We start from the raw sequence: 22,762 nt of genomic DNA on the forward strand, positions 1-22,762 counted from the left end.
AACGCATACTCCAACAATGTGCATTTTGTACAGGAGTTTTGATGGGCTGTAGACAAAAAAAAAAAGTGAAGCCTGAATAACAAATCACAGGCTAATGAACTTGACTACTAAAAAACAAACAAATCTTGTGTATCGGAGAACACAAAGCTCTAGTAGAGTAACATGAGGACCAAGCTTGAAACTTACATTGTGGGAGAACATGGAGTATATCCCCATATTTTCCTCTTTTTAACTTTTTAAAAAATAATAATAAATAAAAAATAGCATTTTCAAAGACTTCAAAAAGAATTAGAACCAAGTATACAGAGGCCTTTTTTCTGCTGTTTTTTTAACAGCAAAACAGCAATTTCAAGAAAAGCTGCAATTATAGTCACTCACCATGATCCATATATTCTTTTAAACCATGCAAGTATTCTGTCCTTTTATGCAAGTCCCTAAAAGGATCACGCCACAATAACTATGGGTGAATAATTTCAGAAGATCATTTACTTCAGTAGGACTTCATTTAACAGGACAGGCCAGAAACTGATTAATTTGGGGAAGAAACTGGAACTATAATTTTGCCTGAAGAAAAAAAAAAAAAAAAAAAAAAAAAAAAAAAAAAAAACACCTGTATTCACTATGCAAAACATAAAGCAAATTTTTGTGACTGCTTGATCAGGCCACAAATGCCCCTATTGACTGTAGCCCTGAAAGCCTTAAAAAAAAAAAAAAACAACCCACAAAGGACAAATTTTGACACATTCTTCAGGGAGAACTTGGGAGAACTATACTCAAAAGTACCACTAAAGAGTTGATCATGCATAAAGTTGCCTCTATACTGCTCTCTTAGTTGCTACTCTTTAATTAGCACTCTTGTAATAATTCTGACATTAAACTTTTTTGAAGAAAATATAAAGGGTTACAAATAACTCCATAAGAGCCTCATAGAGGCACATAAAGGTGTATATTGATGGGCTTTGGCTAAACAGGTATGAGAGAGATAAATCAATCTCTTTCCCCTCCTATTTCTTGTAAATATTAAAATAAAGAATGGAAATTAAGTCTAGAGAGACTGATTGGAAGGACTGCTGGAACTGTGTCAGTCTGGATAGGCAGCAACATGTAGTGATAAAGACTAAAGCTTTTAGTGAAGCTGAAAAGGGCTAGCAACTTACAGTATAGCAACCCTCTAATCTTCTCACCATAGAAGACAACAGAGAGACAGACACATGGGTGGGTGGAGAGATATTGTAAACAGAACTGGATTCCTAAAAGCGTCAGATTCAGGTTGAGATTGATGGGCTTTTTGAACTTCCTCTATAACATCACTGTCCTCTTTTCTACTCTCCTAAGTGATCAAGTGAGAGGTAGGAGAACATTAGAAAGAAGTTTTGGCCTAATTGCATGGGACTGCATCAGCAGCAAGCGCGTTCTCTGGTTGTGTCGGATGGTTCACGACGCAGCTTGAAGCCTCGGACTCCTGAGCTGCCACCCGTGTCTAAAACTGGAATCCTTTGACCTGGAAGAATCACAGCAAGAGATTACATGGAGAATGCAGAGCAGCGGCAAAAGACTCGTGAAATTAGACTGAAAAGGAACATGATTTCAAAAGAAATTAAATGTCCTATAGTTTCTGCTCTAAAGCTCCAAAGAAGAAATACTAAATTTGATTCAGGATTTAATTTACTAAAAAGAATTATTTGGCAACAAATCTAATTTACACAACTTTACAGTAAATGTTCCACTTCCCCAGAGATAGCTGATCAACTGAGATATATCTACCGTCCAAATTTTGAATCTTCAGCAAATTATGTTTAGGATTTCTATTTCTTTATACTACTACTACTACAACAAAAACAACAACTACAACTACAAGCACAAGAACTAAAAACAACAATTACAACTACAGCAACAAATACAGCAACAACAACAACTACAACAAATACTACTACTACAGCTACTACAACAGCTGCAAGTACTACAACAGCTAAAATTACAACAACAGTTACAACAACAACAGCTACAACTACTACAACAGCTACAACTACTACAACAGCTACAACAACAGCAACAACAACAACAGCAACAGCTACAACAGCTACAACTACAACAGCAACAATTACTACAACTACTACAACAGCAGCTACAATTACAACAGCTACAATTACAACTGCAGCTACAAAAACAACTAGAACAACAACAGCTACAACAACAACAACAAGAACAGCAGCAGCTACAACTACAACAGCTACAACTACAACAGCTACAACAACTACAACAATTACTACAGCTACAACAGTTACAACAACAACAGGAACAACAACACCTACAACAGCAACAACTACTACAACAGCTACAACTACTACAGCTACAACAACAGCAACAGCTACAACAGCAACAGCTACAACAGCAACAGCAACAATTACTACAAAAGCAACAGCAGCTACAATTACAACTGCAGCTACAAAAACAACTAGAACAACAACAGCTACAACAACAACAAGAACAGCAGCAGCTACAACTACAACAGCTACAACTACAACAGCTACAACAACTACTACAGCTACAACAATTACTACAGCTACAACAACAGCAACAGCTACAACAGCAACAGCTACAACAGCAACAGCAACAATTACTACAAAAGCAACAGCAGCTACAATTACAACAACAGCAACAGCTACAACAGCTACAACTACAACAGCAACAATTACTACAACTACTACAACAGCAGCTACAATTACAACAGCTACAATTACAACTGCAGCTACAAAAACAACAACAAGAACAGCAGCAGCTACAACTACAACAGCTACAACAACTACAACAATTACTACAGCTACAACAACTACTACAGCTACAACAACTACTACAGCTACAACAGTTACAACAACAACAGGAACAACAACACCTACAACAGCAACAACTACTACAACAGCTACAACAACAGCAACAGCTACAACAGCAACAGCAACAATTACTACAACTACTACAACAGCAACAGCAGCTACAATTACAACAGCTACAATTACAACTGCAGCTACAAAAACAACTAGAACAACAACAGCTACAACAACAACAACAACTACTACAACAGCTACAACTACAACAGCTACAACAACTACTACAGCTACAACAATTACTACAGCTACAACAGTTACAACAACACCTACTACAACAGCTACAACTACTACAGCTACAACAACAGTAACAGCTACAACAGCAACAGCTACAACAGCAACAATTACTACAACTACTACAACAGCAACAGCAGCTACAATTACAACAGCTACAATTACAACTGCAGCTACAAAAACAACAAGAACAGCAGCAGCTACAACTACAACAGCTACAACAACTACTACAGCTACAACAACTACTACAGCTACAACAGGAACAACAACACCTACTACAACAGCAACAACTACTACAACAGCTATAACAACAGCAACAATTGCTACAACTACAAACAGCTATAACAACAGCAACTACAACAACTACTACTACTACTAGTACTACTACAGCTACAACAGCTACAATTACAACAACAACAACAACGCTACAACCACAACATCAACAACAACAACAGCAACAATTACTACAACTACTACAACAGCAACAATTACTACAACAGCTACAACTACAACTGCAGCTACAAAAACAACAGCTACAACAACAACAGCTACAACAACAAAACAGCAGCAGCTACAACTACAACAGCTACAACAACTACAACAGCTAGAACAACAGCCACATCAACAACAGCTACAACAACAGCAACAATTACTACAACTACTACAACAGCAACTACAACAGCTGCAACAACTACAGCTACAATTACAACAGCTACAACAACAGCTACAACTACAACAACTACTACAACTACAACAGCAACAACTACTACAACAGCTACAACAACAGCTACAACTACTACAGCAGCTACAACAACAGCTACAACTACTACGGCAGCTACAACTACTACAGCAGCTACAACTACTACAGCAGCTACAACTACAACAACAACAGTTATAACAGCAACAACAGCTACAACTACTACAATAGCTACAAGTACAACTACGACAGCTACAACAACAGCAACAACTACAACAGCTACAACTACTACAACAGTACAACTACTACAACAACAGCTACAACAACAGCTACAATTACAACAACAGCCACAACTGCAACAGCTACAACTGCAACAACAGCTACAATTACAACAGTTACAACAACTACAACAGCTACTACAACTACAACAGCTACAACAACAGCTACTACAACAGCTACAATTACAACAGCCACAACTACAACAGCTACAATTACAACAATTACAACAGCTACAACTACAACAACAACAGCTACAACAACAGCTACAACTACAACGGCTACTACAACAGCTACAATTACAACAACAGCCACAATTGCAACAACTACAACTGCAACAGCTACAACTGCAACAGCTACAACCGCAACAACAGCTACAATTACAACAGTTACAACAACTACAACAGCTACAACACCAGCTACAACTACAACAGCTACAACAACCACTACAACTACAACAGCTACAACACCAGCTACAACTACAACAGCTACAATTACAACTAAAACAACAACAGCTACAAGTACTACAACAGCAACTACAACAGCTACAACAGCTACAACAATTACAGCTACAATTACAACAGCTACAACAACAGCTACAACTACAACTGCAACAGCAACAGTTACTACAACTACTACAACAGCTACAACTACTACAACAGCTACAACTACAAAAACAGCTAGAAATACAACAGCTCCAACAACAGCAGCAGCTACAACTACAAGTAGTACAACAGCGACAACTACAACAACTACTACAACAGCAACAACTACTACAACTACAACAGCGACAACTACTACAACAGCTACAACAACAGCTACAACTACTACAGCAGCTACAACAACAGCTACAACTACTACGGCAGCTACAACTACTACAGCAGCTACAACTACTACGGCAGCTACAACTACTACAGCAGCTACAACTACTACAGCAGCTACAACTACAACAACAAGTTACAACAGCAACAACAGCTACAACTACTACAATAGCTACAAGTACAACTACGACAGCTACAACAACAGCTACAACTACTACAGCAACAACTACTACAACTACAACAACAGTACAACTACAACAACAGCTACAATTACAACAACAGCCACAACTGCAACAGCTACAACTGCAACAACAGCTACAATTACAACAGTTACAACAACTACAACAGCTACTACAACTACAACAGCTACAACAACAACAGCTACTACAACAGCTACAATTACAACAGCCACAACTACAACAACAGCTACAATTACAACAATTACAACAGCTACAACTACAACAACAACAGCTACAACTACAACAGCTACTACAACAGCTACAATTACAACAACAGCCACAATTGCAACAGCTACAACTGCAACAGCTACAATTACAACAACTACAACAGCTACAACTACAACAACAACCGTTACAACTACAACAGCTACAATTACAACTAAAACAGCTACAAGTACTACAACAGCAACTACAACAGCTACAACTACTACAACAGCAACAACTACTACAACAACACCAGATACAACTACAACACCAGATACAACTACAACACCAGATACAACTACAACACCAGCTAAACAGCTACAAGTACTACAACAGCTACAACTACTACAACTACCCCAACAACTACTACTACTACTACAACAGCTACAACTACTACAACAGCTACAACACAGCTCTGAGTGTACAATCACCCATATGTCCGGCTGGACACTGAAGGACGACCGACTGCTGAGCCCTCCTGCTACCCAATTTAGACCAGCTGCCCATGCCCCAGCTGCCACCACCTACCTTGGACTAGCTGCCCACCCTACACTGATGTTCTCATAGACTCCTAGTTATTCCTAATACCAATTACTGCTATTAATATTAGTAATATAATCACTTGTAGGTAGTTTGACCAGAGGAGGGTCCCCCCTGGTGAGCCTGGTTCCTCCCAAGGTTTCCTTTTCCTTGCCACTGTTGCCCCTGGCTTGCCCACCGGGGGGGAGGGGTTCTGTACATTCTTACAGTCCTGTTGAAATTTTGTCTTTTCCGAAATTCTGTAAAGCTGTTTTGTGACAACAGCCGTTGTAAAAAGCGCTATACAAATAAAATTGATTTGATTTGATACAACAACAGCTACAATTACAACAGCTACAACTACAACAACAGCTACAACAACAGCTACAACTACAATATCTACAGCAGCTACAGCTTCAGCTACAACTTCAGCTACAACAGCAGCCACAAGAGCTACAGCTGCAACTACAACAAAAACTACAGATAGATGCATGTGCAAGTAAAAAAAGAGTGGGAGTCTGCTGGAGTGTAGCACAGCACCTTGTCTAAGACATTCTTCATAGAGAGTAGCAAAGAAAAGTAGTTGAGCTATCTTACTTATCTCTGTGAAGATTTCATTGATGTTAATAGCATTCTTGGCACTAGTTTCAACAAAAATAGCATGGATGGAATCAGCATAGTCCTTGGCATCCTTCTCAGGCACTTCTCTGTAATGGAAAGGAAAAAAAAAACTATAATACACATTTATGTTTACAACAATTGCCTGAACTAAAAACGGAACATGATAATTATGCTAAGGTTTTAATTTATTTTATTGACTTAATAGAACATGTACTATTTTGCTTCAATCAATTAGTCTTAGTAATCAAAACAGAACTACATATTTACAAAGCATTTTTGAGATTAAAATTATATAAATACAGTGGAAATGTGTACAGGCTTACATTAAAGCCATGTGTGTTTGTATAAATGTGTCTGTATAAAAAGATATGGTTAATATGTGTAATGGCTAACAAGAGACATGCTAACCAAGTTGTCATGACGTATCAATAGCATAGAACAAGATGTTCCTTTGTATATGGTTATAGATCCTTTTCTAAGCATGTCACCTGAGAACTGGTACATGGATTGGGAAAGAAAAATATGACCACACTGACATCTAAATCTGCCAAACAAAGTAACAGTGAACCAAGACATATTGCTGTTTCTATGGGAAGACTATTCTTCTGAAGCAATTTTAACTGGAAAGAAAAGTGATGGATCATTAAAGAGCACATTTTCTTCTTTGAGTTTCATTGATGGTGACGGGTTGTGTAGGTTTTTACTGAGCAAAGTTCAGATGATAGAAATTAACAAACTAAACTGAGTAGACAGACAATGTCTAGGGAGCTTTAAAATTTCTGTGAGTTGACTGATGAAGTGGAATCTGTGGAGGCAAGAAACATGGCAGAGTAATGAACCTGGCATCAGAGAGATCACATTTGTTTCCAGCGATGGCCACCACTATGTTGGGAGGTCCATGCTGGCGAAGCTCCTTTACCCAGTTTTTCAGAGTCTGAAAGGATTCCTGTGAGAGTGAGAGTTTTTCAATATTCCCCTTATTTGAATAGTGATTATAAATATCCAAAGCATGAGAAACTTTCTACAAAACAGAAAATTCCTAGTGTGAAAATTTTGGGCATGTACATTAGTGAATCCATGTTGTTGGGAATAATTATTTTTATTTATTTTCTAGTTTTCTGATTATTTTCCTTCATTTTTAATTGTTATTCATTTGTTAAACAGTATTAATGCTGAAGGGTTTAAGAAGTAACCTCCATTTCTGTTCTCGTGGTTTAAACAATTGCGCCAAATGGCCTTACAACCCTCCCTAAGGAGGATGTGATGGGGCACAATGCAGTAAGCTATTTACGACATTATTCAAATGTCCCACACTGTTCTGTATGACTCCATTAGGGAGGGGGGTCGGTGGCATAGCATAAAAGTTGTGTCTCAGCTGTTGTTTGGGTTGAAGTGAAACTAAGGCAGGTATAACGAGAGCTCTCTTTTTAATAAATCCATCATTATTTCTGCAAACCCCAGTCTCCTGAATCTTTTCCATGGCAAGATCAAAGATTTTCTAAAATGTGAATCAAAGTTTATTGGTTGCTGATAAACAGACAGAACATTACAGCAGCAGCAGACAGGATGTTTTAACATGAGACATGAACAGAGCAGTGTGGAGTAGACTACACATCAATTGGTTAGTTTACATAAGGATATGTTCTAATTTTTACAGAATTCTATGTTATAGAAACCAGACTGGGATTCATTTGGGCAAAAAAAGATTCTTCATAGTCAACAAAGGGGCACTGCATCGGTGACATTGTAACCTTTCAGGTTGCTGAGGCAATCAAATTAATAAACCAATCATGAAGTAGATAAAGTAAGTTTTATTATAATTGCTTCAATACATTTAGACGTCAAACATTTTGATTTTCATGCAACAAATGGTGGCAAAATAGAGCAACAGAGCTTGTATCCTTGTTAGATTTTGACCAATAAACAAGGATCCACATTTGTAAATTGGTGCACTTTAGTTGTTGCAGTGCAAAGCCTGATGGGGGAAAAAAACAAAAACCAAAAACAAAAAGTCACAAAAACCCAAACTCTTGTTTGGACTTTAGCAAACCAAATTAGAAAAGAAGTTGAGGGGGGAAAAAACAAACAAACAGAAAAAAACACCCACACAACAGTATGAGGGGGGGGGGGGGGGGGGGAGTTGAGAAGAAAGAGAAGAAAAAGTATGAAAAAGTATATATGCTGTATATTTTCTGTACGTTTGAAGGCAGATTGTAAAAATATTTATTTTCAAACATCTGATCAGTTTGAACTGAGAAGAACCAAATCAGACATTTAAAAAAATACCACCAAAAATGTAATACTATGCATGCATTTTTCAACATGCATTTGTTCAGTGTTCTGCAAGCGCTGCCAATATTTACAATTTGTTAAGAAAAGCATATTGTATTGTGACAAATCATCATGAAAACTTGTTAGATGGAGTGTTAGATATGCATACTGTGTGGTCTCCAGGACTGAGACTGGGAATCCTTGCTCTGGGGCATCAAAGTAAGGCTTTCCATCATAGCAGAACGATGAATGGCACAGTAAGACAAGGGACTTAAAAGGGACAATGCTAGATCTGTTAGTTGATACAGCACTGGCTTGCTTAACTGGAGTTTACTAGCATCTGAAATCAAAACCTTCACTCTGAGCAGGTACAGTCATTGTCATTTCCATTCTAATTATTGATGATCTCTTCAAGGCCTCTAATTGCAAGTAGGTTGCATGGCACATTGCTTTTCATAGAGTCATAGAAGCTCTGCAACATAACCATTAATGTGTAGCATGTAAGCCACTACTAAAAGCTTATAAAAAGCCTGCTGATAAATTATCAAACAGGCTAGGCAAAATTAGCTGGACAGGCTGGTACTTACTGGACAATACATTTCAACAATGTTTTTGATTGAAAGTAGGGACTGATTTCAGATGCCCGTAAACAGCAGTTAAGTAAGCCAATGCTACATCTACAGATCTAGAACTGTCCCCTCTAATTGGCACACGTAGGTAATTCCAATGGCCATCTTGGCAATGCTCAAGCGCATTAATTGCAGTCCGCTCTCTCTAAATATGGAGAGACCCATGAACCCAAAACAAAAAAGCCAAATTAACATCTCAAAAACATATTTGAAATCACTGGTAAAATTTTTAAAAAATGGCATAAATAGTTTGCACTGTTTGGAACACGTAACACACAAACATGTTTTTTCAGATTGTTCTGACTACTGCAAATGTGCATATTGCCACAATGAGGGGGGAAGTTTTCCTGCTTGTGATTTAAGGGCGTCACTTCCTCAAGAAACAGATGCTACATTATGCCTTACCAGTGGCCCGTTCTATGCCAAAAGGTTGTTTTCTTTTAAAAAAAAAAAAAAAAAAAAAAAAAAAAAAAAAAAAAAAAAAAAAGGTGAGATGCTGGTAATTACAAGTTACTTACAATGCTTTTTTTCATCTAGTGTTCTAACAGTAGTTCACTCTACATGGTCACCAAATGAGTGAAGCACACAATTTTCAAGCCTTCATTCAATAAATATCAAATCATCTACTGAACAATTGATCAAATGTTAAACAATGCTGCAAACTAGGAGAGAGGAGCTTGTTAGCTATAGCTTCGCTAGAAGCCAAACATACAACATGTTCATTTATGGATCAACAAAACACTTAAGTTGATTATTAATTATTATTAAAATCTTTCAAACACTGACAAGTATTTACATGAGACAGTCACACATGCCATGTTATTTTCAGGAGACTCTGGGCTACTCAGATATGCCATTGACACATATATGCTGAAAGAATTTTGATATCTTTATGAATTTGGTTAATTTTTGATCAACAATTAACCTAGCACCAGTATAATTCTGTAAATGTTTGCTTATAGAGATCTTAGAGTAACTAGACCTCAAAACTTTTCATTAACAGCTGAAATGCATTGCTCTGTAATAATAAAATATACCAGCCTTGCTTAATATATGAACACATCTTTCCAAACTGTTAAAATGTTGAACCCCTCTGGTTCAACTCTGCAACAGGCAAGGATACTTTGCACTTCCTTACGAAGACATGTCACAGTACGCAGTCAAACAACATTACCACCCCCTGATGACACTCTACTCATGCTGCACTCATACATATCAAAGCATAGGAACCTACAGTGAAGAGATAATCACACTCACACACCGAGCTAAATACCCTCAGTACCACCTCACAAGGCTGAAATTTGCCAGATGTCTGGAACAACTGTAAATAACCCAATAAATCTAACCTTAGTTTGTAATAAAGTTGTTGGATCAAGTGAGAATTTTTGTGAGTCTCTGTAAAGCTGCATTCGATTCACGTTTCCCTTCACTACTCAAACCCTTGGGCACATGCACTCACTGAACAGAAATCAATGGCAAGCAACATTGGAATTACGGAATGGTAAAATTTTCAGGACACATCTGCCACTTGCTGCATTTTCTGGCACCAAGTCAAACTGCCGAAGAGTTAAGTCAATGGCTCCTTCCCTCATGCATGGCAATAGAGAAAAATCGTCAACCTCGTAAGACCTCTCAGTTGGAAAAGTGCCATTTGATTCGGTCACTCTCCATATTTTGTTAGCTAATGTACACTCTCAAAAACCCAGCAACTCAGCCCATCCAGTTTCCCTTGCAGTCCCACCAACAAACTTGGAGATCACTGCAGTGCTACTGCCAGCATGCCCCTACCATTTTTGAGCATTTTTTAAAGACCTCCAGGAGTGGAGTGAGCTGTAAATAGTGGCACCTTAGATACCTTGTTAGTCTGTAGTGTCTAAGCTGAAGGTGCAAGAACTTCGATGGTGATTCATTCTATTAGTCATTATTAAGTAAACAATAAACAATCAGCTTAAGACAGATTATTTGTTTTTTAAATTGATTTTCTGTCCTCTTGGACTCATGCTGAATGCTAAAACTGTGATACACAGCAAGACAGGCTTTATTTTCGTAAGAGCAGAGTTTGCTGAGTGCTGTGATGTGTGAATGATGTCACTGTTTAACCCTTTGTTGGAATCTGAAGGCTAAATACAGGACAGTAATATTTTGGATGATTTTCTGAACTGAATTACTCACTGATGTTAATATCATAGCTTGACGGCATAACAGTTAGGGTAGTGAGGGTGCAGGTCTGCTGGTGCAGGTGTTCTGAAATGGGGATCATGTCTTTAGCTTAAAACACTCTGAAGTTATGAAGCCTATAGGTCATCTATGCATTTTGCCCCAGGATAGAGATGTAGCTTGATAAGCCCTTCAACCTTAAGGTTGACGAGTGAGCTACAGCCACAAAAAGGTGACACCCATCACTGTGTAGCGTTGATTCTGAAAATTGGTGCTCCATTTAAACAAATTTAGATAAAAACATTGAGAGGAAAAGTATGACGGTCAAAACTGAACCTGCACCATGCCATTTGGGAGAGAGCAATTGTGCCACACCACAGCATGGCTATAGCCAACTGATGCTAAAATGACCCTGATTTAGAGAACAGTGCACTCATTTCAAGGCAAGTGCAAAGTCAAGTGACTGGTGCTTGAGTGAAAGCTGAAATCTACATGCCATGTCTTGTATGCAGAGAATGTGTATTATAGTTCTTTGCTATAGCTGAGCAGCTATAGATCATTCTGACACTTCTGTGTTTGTTAAGGGGAAGCATAAATAGTTGCTTCAAATAGCTTCTGGTCATGCTATATACATGCTGATACTGCACGGACTCATGGCGGCATTCCTAAATGCACGAATAATTCATTTTTAACTTAGAGTCTTACCTGTTCCACTCTATCAAGTCTAAGAATGTGAAACTTCAGCTAAAAAGCTCCACTCGTCATCTAGAAATCACGTTTACCCCCTCAACATCAAACAGAGTATTTAATATCTGGTCTAAGAGTAGGACCTCAAACCTCTATACTCGAAACCTCTATATAGTTAATAACTTTGCATCCTTCGAACAACTAGAAATTTAATATTCCTAGATCACATTTTTTCCCGACACCTTCAATTATGGATCTTTGTAGCCTCAAATTTGGATCATGTTTTGACCAAAGATTTCTCCAGTTTTTCTCTTAGAGCCACCTACTGGTAAGCTCCCACACTACCAGTCACTGAGCCTTTCAAAATATAAATGGATGTAACATATTTATTTATCTATTCAGACATGGAATAGAAATCTGACACCAAAATTCTGAAATACAGTTATAATTTTTACATACCAGGGTATACCACATTTCTGTCACACCACACAGCTCTTGCTCAGTCATCTTTTGCCAGGCAGAGTAAGATCAGCCTCCCTTCTTGCTGCTTTTCCACTAGCACACTTTAGCCATGTCTTGCCAAATTTTTTTTTTTTTCAGAACCAATAAGTTTTGCTCCACCATTTAGTTTTTTGCTTGGCTAGCAGTGAATTTACTATTTCATGTGTTAATTCTTCTTTAACATTTAATATTTATAGTGTATTTCACTCTGCTACAGGTATCTTGGAAATATTTCACTTTATATCCATAAGTGTTACGTGTCTGGCAATAATAAACAGAACAATTGCATATTTAATGACATCTATAAGGGCTAATCTTATTATGTTACACATTAGAAATTATTTATGATAGTGATAATACTGCAGGATTTGATGCAGTTTTGTGATTCCACCTTAGTAAAAAGTTCTCTCATCAAATCAAAGTGAATACAACAGGTCAATTTTTTCCACAGCAGTAAAACCAATTTTACTATACAAGACCTTTCAATCATTGTAGTGAGAGGCGAGATATTTTTCACGATTCCATCATATACCTCTTTCTTTGTAAAAGCATGGTTTATAGACTAATTTATATTATGACTGTGGATAACAATTAAAACTTCTAAAGAACCATAACTTGACAGAGTTTATTGCATGAATAACTGAACATAGGTCTGGTTTTTCCAAATGCTTATATATCTGATAACTGCTTCTTTTCTTACAGTGTGTTAATTTTAAACATTTAAACTATCAGAAGACATTTGAACATTTTGTGTAACACATGTAAAGGCAAATATATAACAACATTACCTCTTTAGTGATGTCATACACAATGATGGCTGCTGCTGAGCCTCTGTAGTACATAGGGGCAAGGGCACGAAACTAAAGGTGGGATGGAAAGAACTTCAGTTTAGAAATAACTCTAGACTTTGCTTTGACATTCATTTTAAATACAAGTGAGACACCTTTATGTCATTACAGCTGCAGCCTACACCCTATAAGAAGAAGATGAAGACATGAGAGAAATTTCATAAAGCAGTGAAGCTTCCCTTCAAATGTCCTACATTCCTGAAACAGTGGCAGTTCCAACACAAATAGTCAGACATTAACTCTCGATGTTGTTCCTTCCAGCTTTTAAACAGAACTCTCGATAGCTGGAGAGGAAATCACACTGGGAAAAGACCCAAACTAGAGCCACCGTAAAGCCCTGAGGGGTTTTGGGTTTCAGTTATCCCTGCCAAGAGGTCTTGCATTAAAAAAAGGCAGCAAAAGGCATGGCAGCTCACTCAGGCCGGCCAGCGACACATGTGGGAGCCATCACAAGAAAGATGATTGCAATATGCCTAAAGCTGTTAGCATTTGAATTTCCAAGGCCAATTCACCAATGCCTGTTTATATTCAACTTAAACTCCAAATCAAATGCACACTGAACTAGAGATGACAAACACAAAACAGAGATGATATAAAGGTTTCATAGTTACATATTGACTCACAAATTGAAGCATTTTGTTTAAACCACAGACACTCCAATTGGGTGGCATATCATAAAAGTAGTATCATGAACGTAGCTACCAACCAAAACCTGTAAGCACTGAAGCACAAAACTTTCACTTAGCCTTAAAGCCAAGAACATGTCATAAAGTGGAAAGAACATCACAAATGCACCAGTGGTTTGCCCTGGAAAAAGGGCTTGATATTCATAATTTAATATGTGTGAAACAATTATGCACAACATTGTTTTCGATTAATATGCAAGCAGTTAAATCATCTGTGCAGCTGCTGACATCTGTAAAAGAGCTGTAAAATTTAAACGGTGATTAAGGACCAGATTCATAAAACACACTACTACATAGATCATGGTATTCAGAGCACAGTGATAGCACAGTAAGACAATGAATATCAGGCTGTTTTTCTGTTTGTATGATATGATGCACAACTACCCCTTTCCTTATGCATGTTTGACATTCCTAACAAAACATCCCTTGACAAAAATACCACCTAAACATCCTCCTCCTTACCACCTAAACAAACTCCTCCTTAGATTTAGAGCAGTACCCTCAGCCACTCGGCAGCGCAGAAAAATACTAGTTTGATCAATTGTGCACCCACTGCTAGGCAAAATTAACCCATTGCTTTAAAATGACTGCCCACATATCCTTCAATTCGAAGATTCTGTCTCAGCATTAGTTTTACAAACATATTATTAAAAATTAATATTCTTTAAAATACATAATAATCAGTTCATATCTCTGGGTAAGTAATAACAGTTTATGATATAGCAGAGACACTGGAATTATAGCAATCAGAGCATGTGAGTCAACTTTTAAGAAAATAGTTTTCTCAGTTGTTCCAAAACAACTCCAGAACACTCCAGTATTGCTCCATGCTGCAAAACAAAAGGTCTTTTTCCACATTGACTGCCTCTGTGTGATATGAGTGATGCAGCTGTGATGCTACAGCTCACACACACACACATAACAGCTATTCATACACCATGTTTGTGCTGCTGAACTGTTCCACAGGCCTGCATACTGAAAATTCTCACCATTCGCGACAGTTCTGCAGACATTACACAGAGCCAGTCTCATGTAATCCATTTTGCTTCAATAAAGATAAAGATGTTATAAACACATGCATATGTTTACCCTTGGCAGTTTTCTAGCTTGTGATTGAGCTGTCACTTCAAGAAAAATTAAGTCATTTTTCACCATTTCATAAAAAACATATATTTCAAAAACCATTTAATAAACTACACTCTAGGCAAAAGGATTCTACAGAGTATCAAAAAGGCTTCTTTGGCAACAACAGCAGATGTTATAATACATATAAATTAAATTTCATCTTTTACTATTAGGGTTTGCCACCTGTTTGTAAAGTACTCTGAGCTGCTGGCAATCTTGAGACAATGACATATCAAATTCTAAAATTGAACACCATGAGATTTCGCATTTTAATTAAAAGTTCAAGATGTTTTTAAATGCTTCTCGCAAATGTACAAAAATTACTATTTTGCTCGGGAAGTTTTTAATATTACAATTAGTAACATAGGAGTATCGCTAAAAAGGCTGGCTACTCCTCCTCACATGCCCGGTCTTACTGTATGCATAATTCTATAGTTTTCAGGAACAGCCTGTTTACACCTTCCATTAACATGTGTTTGGTGTCTGGATTGATTCTGCACAAACTCTGGCTAGATACACTTTTCACGAAAATGCTTCTCAGTGTGACCAGTTGAGATAAGATTGTACTTTCCCCCCCAGGTAAAAGCACACCAAAACATATGGTTTTCCTTTTGTTTACTCTTTTCCCTGTTACTAACTTGGCCTGGACACCTCCACTGTTACACGCAGGCTATCAGTTTGGAGCTGCATATCCTCCATTAAAATTTTTTTTTCCTAACCCTAGCTGATGCATATTCGTACACATAATTGTATATGGATAACGAGAAAGCATTGTTTGCACTTAATGCAGTTGGGATCTGTCTCTGACCACCTCCTAATGTGGTTTGAGTGATCCAAACTCAGTCCACTTAATGTGTCTTAGGGGTGTTTACACCTGGCTTTTCATGCAGTCAAGCGAAATCAAACATGATCGCATTATCAAAAATGCATGTTAATGCAATGTGTAAACAGACCCTTTTATAATTATTCTTGGAATGAAAGATTATAAATGGCACGATGGAACGAAGTTATCCATACCATGCTTTGCATCAAATCACTGTCAGCATTATAAATTGACTTACACGATAACCGTTGATGTATAAAAGGAAAATAATTTTATTTCTCTAATAAAGATGGTATTAAATCATAAGATAGTACTAATTTATCCTTTATGTATAAAGTCCACTCCCAACAACATATCATGAAAAATAAAACTAAATAAATAAAACTAATTAAAAAAATGAATACAGTTTACAAGGCACATTTTAACTAAATCTATGTACGAATAATATAAATTGAAATAACATCCCCCACTAAATATTGGTAATTTATTGGCATGAGTTTCGTAGAACACCCATAAATCCGCTGTGCCTTGTTATTGGCCGATGTCAGCCAACTAACATATCAATCTACCCTACTTCCAACCAAAATCCTGTAAACTGATTATCTGAAGCTGTCATGGTACAAGCTAGTGCTCAATAAAACTTAAAAGGCCCCATATCACAGAAAAAAACTGAGAAAATAATTTGACAAGTAAATATCACTAAAATTTAATAAAGTTTCAAATATTGTTAAAAATGCAAAACCAGCTTGTTTAGAATTCAATGTTTCTGTGATGTCACAAACAATACAATACACATATCCATTAACTCAGCCAACAGAAATTTAGCCCTGCCCATTCACAATGAAGATATAGTGTTCCAGCTTGGACTGCTATTTGAATACAGAGCAGCCAATCAGAACAGAGATAAATTTAGCACAGAATCAAAAACAGCATGTTTAATTCTAAAGAGAGGATGAAAAATTGTCATAAAAATGAATTATGGCTGTATTGAGTATACAAAACCTCACAAATGTTAGAGTTGAGGAAGAAACAAGAAAACACAAATGTAGAATATGAGCCCTCTAACATCATGCATAACATTAACAGCACTGACAATATTTTTGTCACTGACGGCAAAATCGATATGGATGGAAACATTTGCTGTGTGAACACTTCAGTAATCAAGACACACAGGACACAGTATAGCAACTGTATAAATTAAAATACTATTATTATTATTATTATTGATTAAATCCACTATAGTACTATTCTATATATTGTTATTATTTATTGTAACCATGTTGTTGCTGAAGCAAATCGTGTTTTGCTGAGCGCAAAAGAGCAGCACGGATGGGTAATTTCAGAAGGGGCATGAAGCAAAATCCCACACAAAAGAGAGAGGAAAGAGAACGAGAGAGACAGAGAGAAACACTGCCCCCTGTCAGAAGCAGAGAATATTAGTAGATCAGAAGATGAGATACAAATATCAAATATGAGAGCAACAGTGTCCAGTACTCTGATTCAGCGGTATTCTAATGTGTTTGTTTACCCTTTCTTGTCCTGCAGTGTCCCAGATAAGAAATTTATGGAGCTCATTTTGGTATTGTACAGTCTTCGTCATAAATGAAGCTCTGCAAATTGGAGACAAAAGAAGAAGTCTTTGTAAATAATCATTTTGTCAAAACCAAGCCAGAGAAAAGCTTAATCAAAATTTAAAGCTTTCAAAAAAATAAGTCCATGACTGAAATCAACAATGCACATTACTGAAAAAAATTCTTTAAGTACAAAAAAAACCTGGTTCCTTGCATCAAGAAGAAAATTCAATTTACATATTAATCATTTTTATTTCTAGCTGGCTTTAATTGAGCATTTACAAAACCATTCCAATTCCATTCAACAGGACCAGTAAGCAAGAGATTGAGCTTTGAGTTTGCAATGAGCTTACCCAATTGTAGGATTAATGTTGGGATCAAAGCTGTCCTCCACGAATCTCCACACAATACTTGACTTTCCCACCCCCGTGTCCTATAACGCATTGTAACGCATTCAATTTAGAATGTAAAATTCACTTCATGAATCATTCTTCAGCAATTCTCATAGAATGAGCTATACATTGCAAACAGATATGTGTCATCAGGTTCCCAGAACTACTTAAATCAAGGCCTGTTACATAAAATGTTTTATCTGGCACATTAAAATGAATTATTAAACTAAATAATACATTTCATATCAAGTGGTGACAGTAAAAACCAGCGAGACAATCCTGAGGTTACAAAACAATCATCCTGTATTAGACTACTGTATTCGTTACTGTATTAGTACAATAATACTGATTACAAGTGTATTATTCCAGTGAATAACTGGCAAAGCACTGCTGAAAAAAGCACACATAGTATCTCACAAAAGTGAGTACACCCCTCACACTTCTGCAAATATTATATCTTTTCATAGGACAACACTATAGAAATGAAGCTTGGATATAATTTAGTCAGTGTACAGCTGTGAAAATCTCAAAACACAGCCATTAACATAGCTGGCAACACAAGTGAGTACACCTCGCAGTGAACATGTCCAAATTGTGCTTAATTGGGTCGTTGTCCCTCCCTTGTGTCATGTTACAAGTTAGTTACAAGGTTCCGGGTGTGAAAGGGGAGCAGGGATGTTAAATTTGGCGTTTTGGGTATAATTTGCTCATATTGGCCACTGGATATTCAACATGGCACTTCATTAGCAAAGAACTCTAAGGATGTGAGAAATACAATTGTTGCTCTCCACAAAGATGGCCTAGGCTATAAGAACATTGCTAAGACTCTCAAACCGAGCTATAGCACGGTGGCCAAGGTCATACAGCAGTTTTCTCGGACAGGTTCCCCTCCAAACAGGCCTCACCAGGGTTGACCAAAGAAGTTGAGTCCATGTGTTCAGCGTCATGTCGAGAGGTTGGCTTCAAAAAAATAAACGCATGAGTGCTGCCAGCATTGCTGCAGAGGTTGAAGGAGGAGGTCAGCCTGTCAATGCTCAGACCATGTTCCACACAATTCATCAACTCTGTCTGCATGGCCATTGTCCCAGAAGGAAGCCTCTTCTGAAGCTGATGCACAAGAAAGCCTGCAAACAGTTTGCTGAAGACAAGCAGTCCAAGAACATGGATTACTGGAACAAAGTCCTGTGGTCTGATGAGACCAAGACAAACTGTGTCCAGCATATGTGGTGGTGCCCTGGTGAGGAGTACCAAGCAGTCAAGCAGAGTGGTGGTAGCATCATGGTGTGGAGCTGCATGAGTGCTGAAAACATGAATTCATGAAACATGAATTCCAACATGTTTGTACTGTGACATTCTGAAACAGAGCATGATCCCCTCCCTTCGAAAACTGCACCACATGGCAGTTTTCCAACAGAATAACGACCTGAAACACACCACTTGGATAACAACTGCCTTGCTGAAGGTAAAGGTGAAGGACTGGCCACGTTTATCTCCTAAACCTAAACCCAACTGAGAACCTGTGGGGCATCATCAAGCGGAAAGAGTAGGAGCGCAAGGTGTCTAACATCCACCAGCTCCATGATGTGATTGTGGAGGAGTGGAAAAGGAGTCCAGTAGCAACCTGTGCAGCTCTGGTGAATTCCATGCCCAAGAGGATTCAGGCAGTGCTAGATAATAATGGTGGTCACACAAAATATTGACACTTTGAGCACAATTTGAACATGTTCAGTATGGGGTGTAATCAGTTGTGTTGCCAGTTATTTAGACATTAATGGCTGTCTGTTGAGTTCTTTTCAGAGGACAGTAAATCTGTACTGCTATACAAGCTGCACACTGACTACTTTAAGTTATATCGAAGTTTAATTTCTACATTGTTGTCCCATGAAAAGATATAAAATATTTGCAGAAATGCAAGTTGTGTACTTGTGAGATACTGTACTTCCATTACATGAATATTATTTGCCTTGTTAAGTTTACTATGCCTTCTTAACAGCAGTTGACGAATGTCAAGCTTAGTGCAATACATCTTTTACATCTCTATATACCTAACACATAAATAACTTACAAAGAAGCTCTATGCAAAAGATATAAGCAGTCCTATATAATCTTCAAGACTACAGATATAACATACACAATGCGGTCAGTTTGTACTGCATATAAGATAAACATTTCTGCTAACATTAATGTGATGTCAAGTCACATCCAAACTTTAAATTAAATTGAATCATTTGATGTGGTGCATATGTAAAACTGAAAAAAGCATCCTCGGAAATAAGAGCAATGTTTAGATCAAAGTATAATATACAGACCAGCAGTGAAACAGCAAGCATTCTTAAAGAAATGCATCCAGAAGTATGTGCCCTGTTTAATTAGGTAGAAACACTAGTCAAGATTGCTTCTGGTTGTTCCTGTATCACCAGCTAAGGCTGAACAGTTTCAGTGGTTACTTGAAACTGAAATCTTGGCTTCGTAATATCATGATACACGACTGTTAATGTTGCTGTGTGTCACATATACAAGGAAAAGATGGACAAATTAGACGGGACGATGACTGTGCACCAATTAATTAAGTTAAGTGATACTTTTTTGATCCCACAACCAGGGAAATTCCACCACCGCATTTAACCCATCCGTGAAGTGAAACACCACATACACACTAGTGAACACACGCACTAGGGGGCAGTGAGCACAGTGCCCGGGGAGCAGTTGTCTTGCTCAAGGACACCTCAGTCATGGACTGTCGGCCCTGGGGATCGAACCGGCAACCATCTGGTCACATGGCCAGATCCCTAACCTCCAGCCCACGACTGCCCCCAATGGCTTGTAAAGAGAAAAAAAATACTTTTGTTTTGTTTAGGAATGCACTTATACAGGAATTCTAAGCCAATGTCTATGTTTTATGTACAAACGATGATATGCAAATGTTTGAGCACCCCTGGTCAAATTACATGTTTTGTTGTTTTTCCTAAGAAAAAATACATTAACATATCCCCTTACACCCTCTTAACACAGAGAGAGAAAAAAAATTTTGGCAGATAATTACTTAAGTTATCGGTATCACACACAATATATTGCCAAAAGCTCGTCTGCTTTCACACACATATGAACTTGAGTTCCCATTCTTAATCCATAGGGTTTAATATGATGTCTGCCCACCCTTTGCAGCTATAACAGCCTCAACTTCTCTGGGAAGGCTTTCCACAAGGTTTAGGAGTGTGTTTATTTTTGACCATTCTTCCAGAAGCACATTTGTGAGGACAGACACTTCTGAAGGCAACATGAAGTTTGGAGGTCTATAGCGACTGACACTGCAGAAAGTTGGTGACCTCTCCTCACTGTGCGCCTCAGCATCCGCCGAACCCATTTTACATGGCCTACCACTTCGTGGCTGAGTTGCTGTCGTTCTCAATTGCTTCCACTTTGTTGTAATACCACTGAGAGCTGACTGTGGAATATTTAGTAGTAGGGAAATTTCATGACTGGACTTGTTGCCCAGGTGGCGTCAGATCACGGTACCACGCTGGAATTCACTGAGCTCCTGAGAGCGACCCATTCTTTCACTAATGTCTGTAGAAGCAGTCTGCAGGCCTAGGGGCTAGGTTTGTGGCCATGACTTGGATGGGTGAGTGAATACGTTTGTCAAAATAGTGCATGTTGTGACATTTACTGGCTTGCAAAAGAACTGAACTTTTAGTCGACACAGTGCTAAAATGCCTGAATGTCATACTTTTTACTGCATTTTTTATCTCTTTACAAAACGATACATTTCTCTATAATTGCAATCAGGGTGTATCGCCTTCCAGTTTCTATGCAAGTGTTTTTTTTTTTATACAAGTGAACGCATTAGCATCGCTAATCGTTAATACTTGAAAAATATCGAAAATCGGCCCAAAATTCCCCTATCGGTGTATTTCTGCACTCCTTGCACTTCTAATGCGTTCAGTACTGCTGTTGTCCTGTTTTTTAGTCATACTTGTACTTTAGATCTGAGCCGTTTTAAAAGAAATGAAAAATAAGTGATATTAATAACAACGTTTGCTAAAATGTTAACCTAGTTAGCAAATGAATGTGGTGCTAATGCAACATTTTTCGTTGCAAGACCACAATAAACAATGCTTTACCTAACGTTAGCAGAATACGTAGCGTTAAACATATCTTACCCCAAGCAGGCAGACTTTCAACTCTCTGAGCGACATATCGATGTCCAAAATAATAAAACGTCCCAAAACATTACAAACTGTACGAGAGAAGTCCACAACTAACTTCTACTATTGGACGTAAGCTAGCTAACGCTAGCTATGTGGCCGGCAGACTACCCACTGCTTTCTGACTGCGACTTTTCTCCTGGGGAGTATGAGGATGTATCACTGATTTGAAAAGATGGCTTAACGCGCAAAAGCATTTAATAATTAAACGCAGAACAAATTCCCAGGCGTTAACTCGGTGTTCAGCCAACAGCTGCGTTATTAGCTCGTCGGGCAGGACAGCAACAACTCCTGAGGCGCCATCTTGAATTATGGCAGAAATGTCACGTGATATCGGTTGTCTTATTTTGTTCTATTGAAAAATCGATTCGAGT

At 37.9% G+C, this 22,762-nt stretch overlaps 1 protein-coding gene across 1 annotated transcript in view; it reads right to left on the reverse strand.

Moving 5' to 3' along the window:
• rab22a (RAB22A, member RAS oncogene family) overlaps positions 1 to 22,698 on the reverse strand; it is a 24,849-nt gene extending 2,151 nt beyond the window's left edge. Inside the window, exons 1-7 of the mRNA XM_017683557.2 lie at positions 22,344 to 22,698; positions 18,145 to 18,224; positions 17,749 to 17,830; positions 13,527 to 13,598; positions 7,333 to 7,439; positions 6,470 to 6,579; positions 1 to 1,501 (exon numbers count right to left, since the gene is read on the reverse strand). The exon at positions 1 to 1,501 is cut by the window's left edge and continues 2,151 nt beyond it. Coding sequence (XP_017539046.1) covers positions 1,398 to 1,501; positions 6,470 to 6,579; positions 7,333 to 7,439; positions 13,527 to 13,598; positions 17,749 to 17,830; positions 18,145 to 18,224; positions 22,344 to 22,379 — 591 coding nt within the window. The 5' untranslated portion in view covers positions 22,380 to 22,698 and the 3' untranslated portion in view covers positions 1 to 1,397. The remainder of the gene's footprint in view (positions 1,502 to 6,469; positions 6,580 to 7,332; positions 7,440 to 13,526; positions 13,599 to 17,748; positions 17,831 to 18,144; positions 18,225 to 22,343) is intronic.
• Positions 22,699 to 22,762: the final 64 nt, after the last annotated feature.

The sequence above is a fragment of the Pygocentrus nattereri genome, chromosome 26 (genome assembly GCF_015220715.1).
Source record: "Pygocentrus nattereri isolate fPygNat1 chromosome 26, fPygNat1.pri, whole genome shotgun sequence".
Taxonomy (NCBI): Eukaryota; Metazoa; Chordata; class Actinopteri; order Characiformes; family Serrasalmidae; genus Pygocentrus; species Pygocentrus nattereri.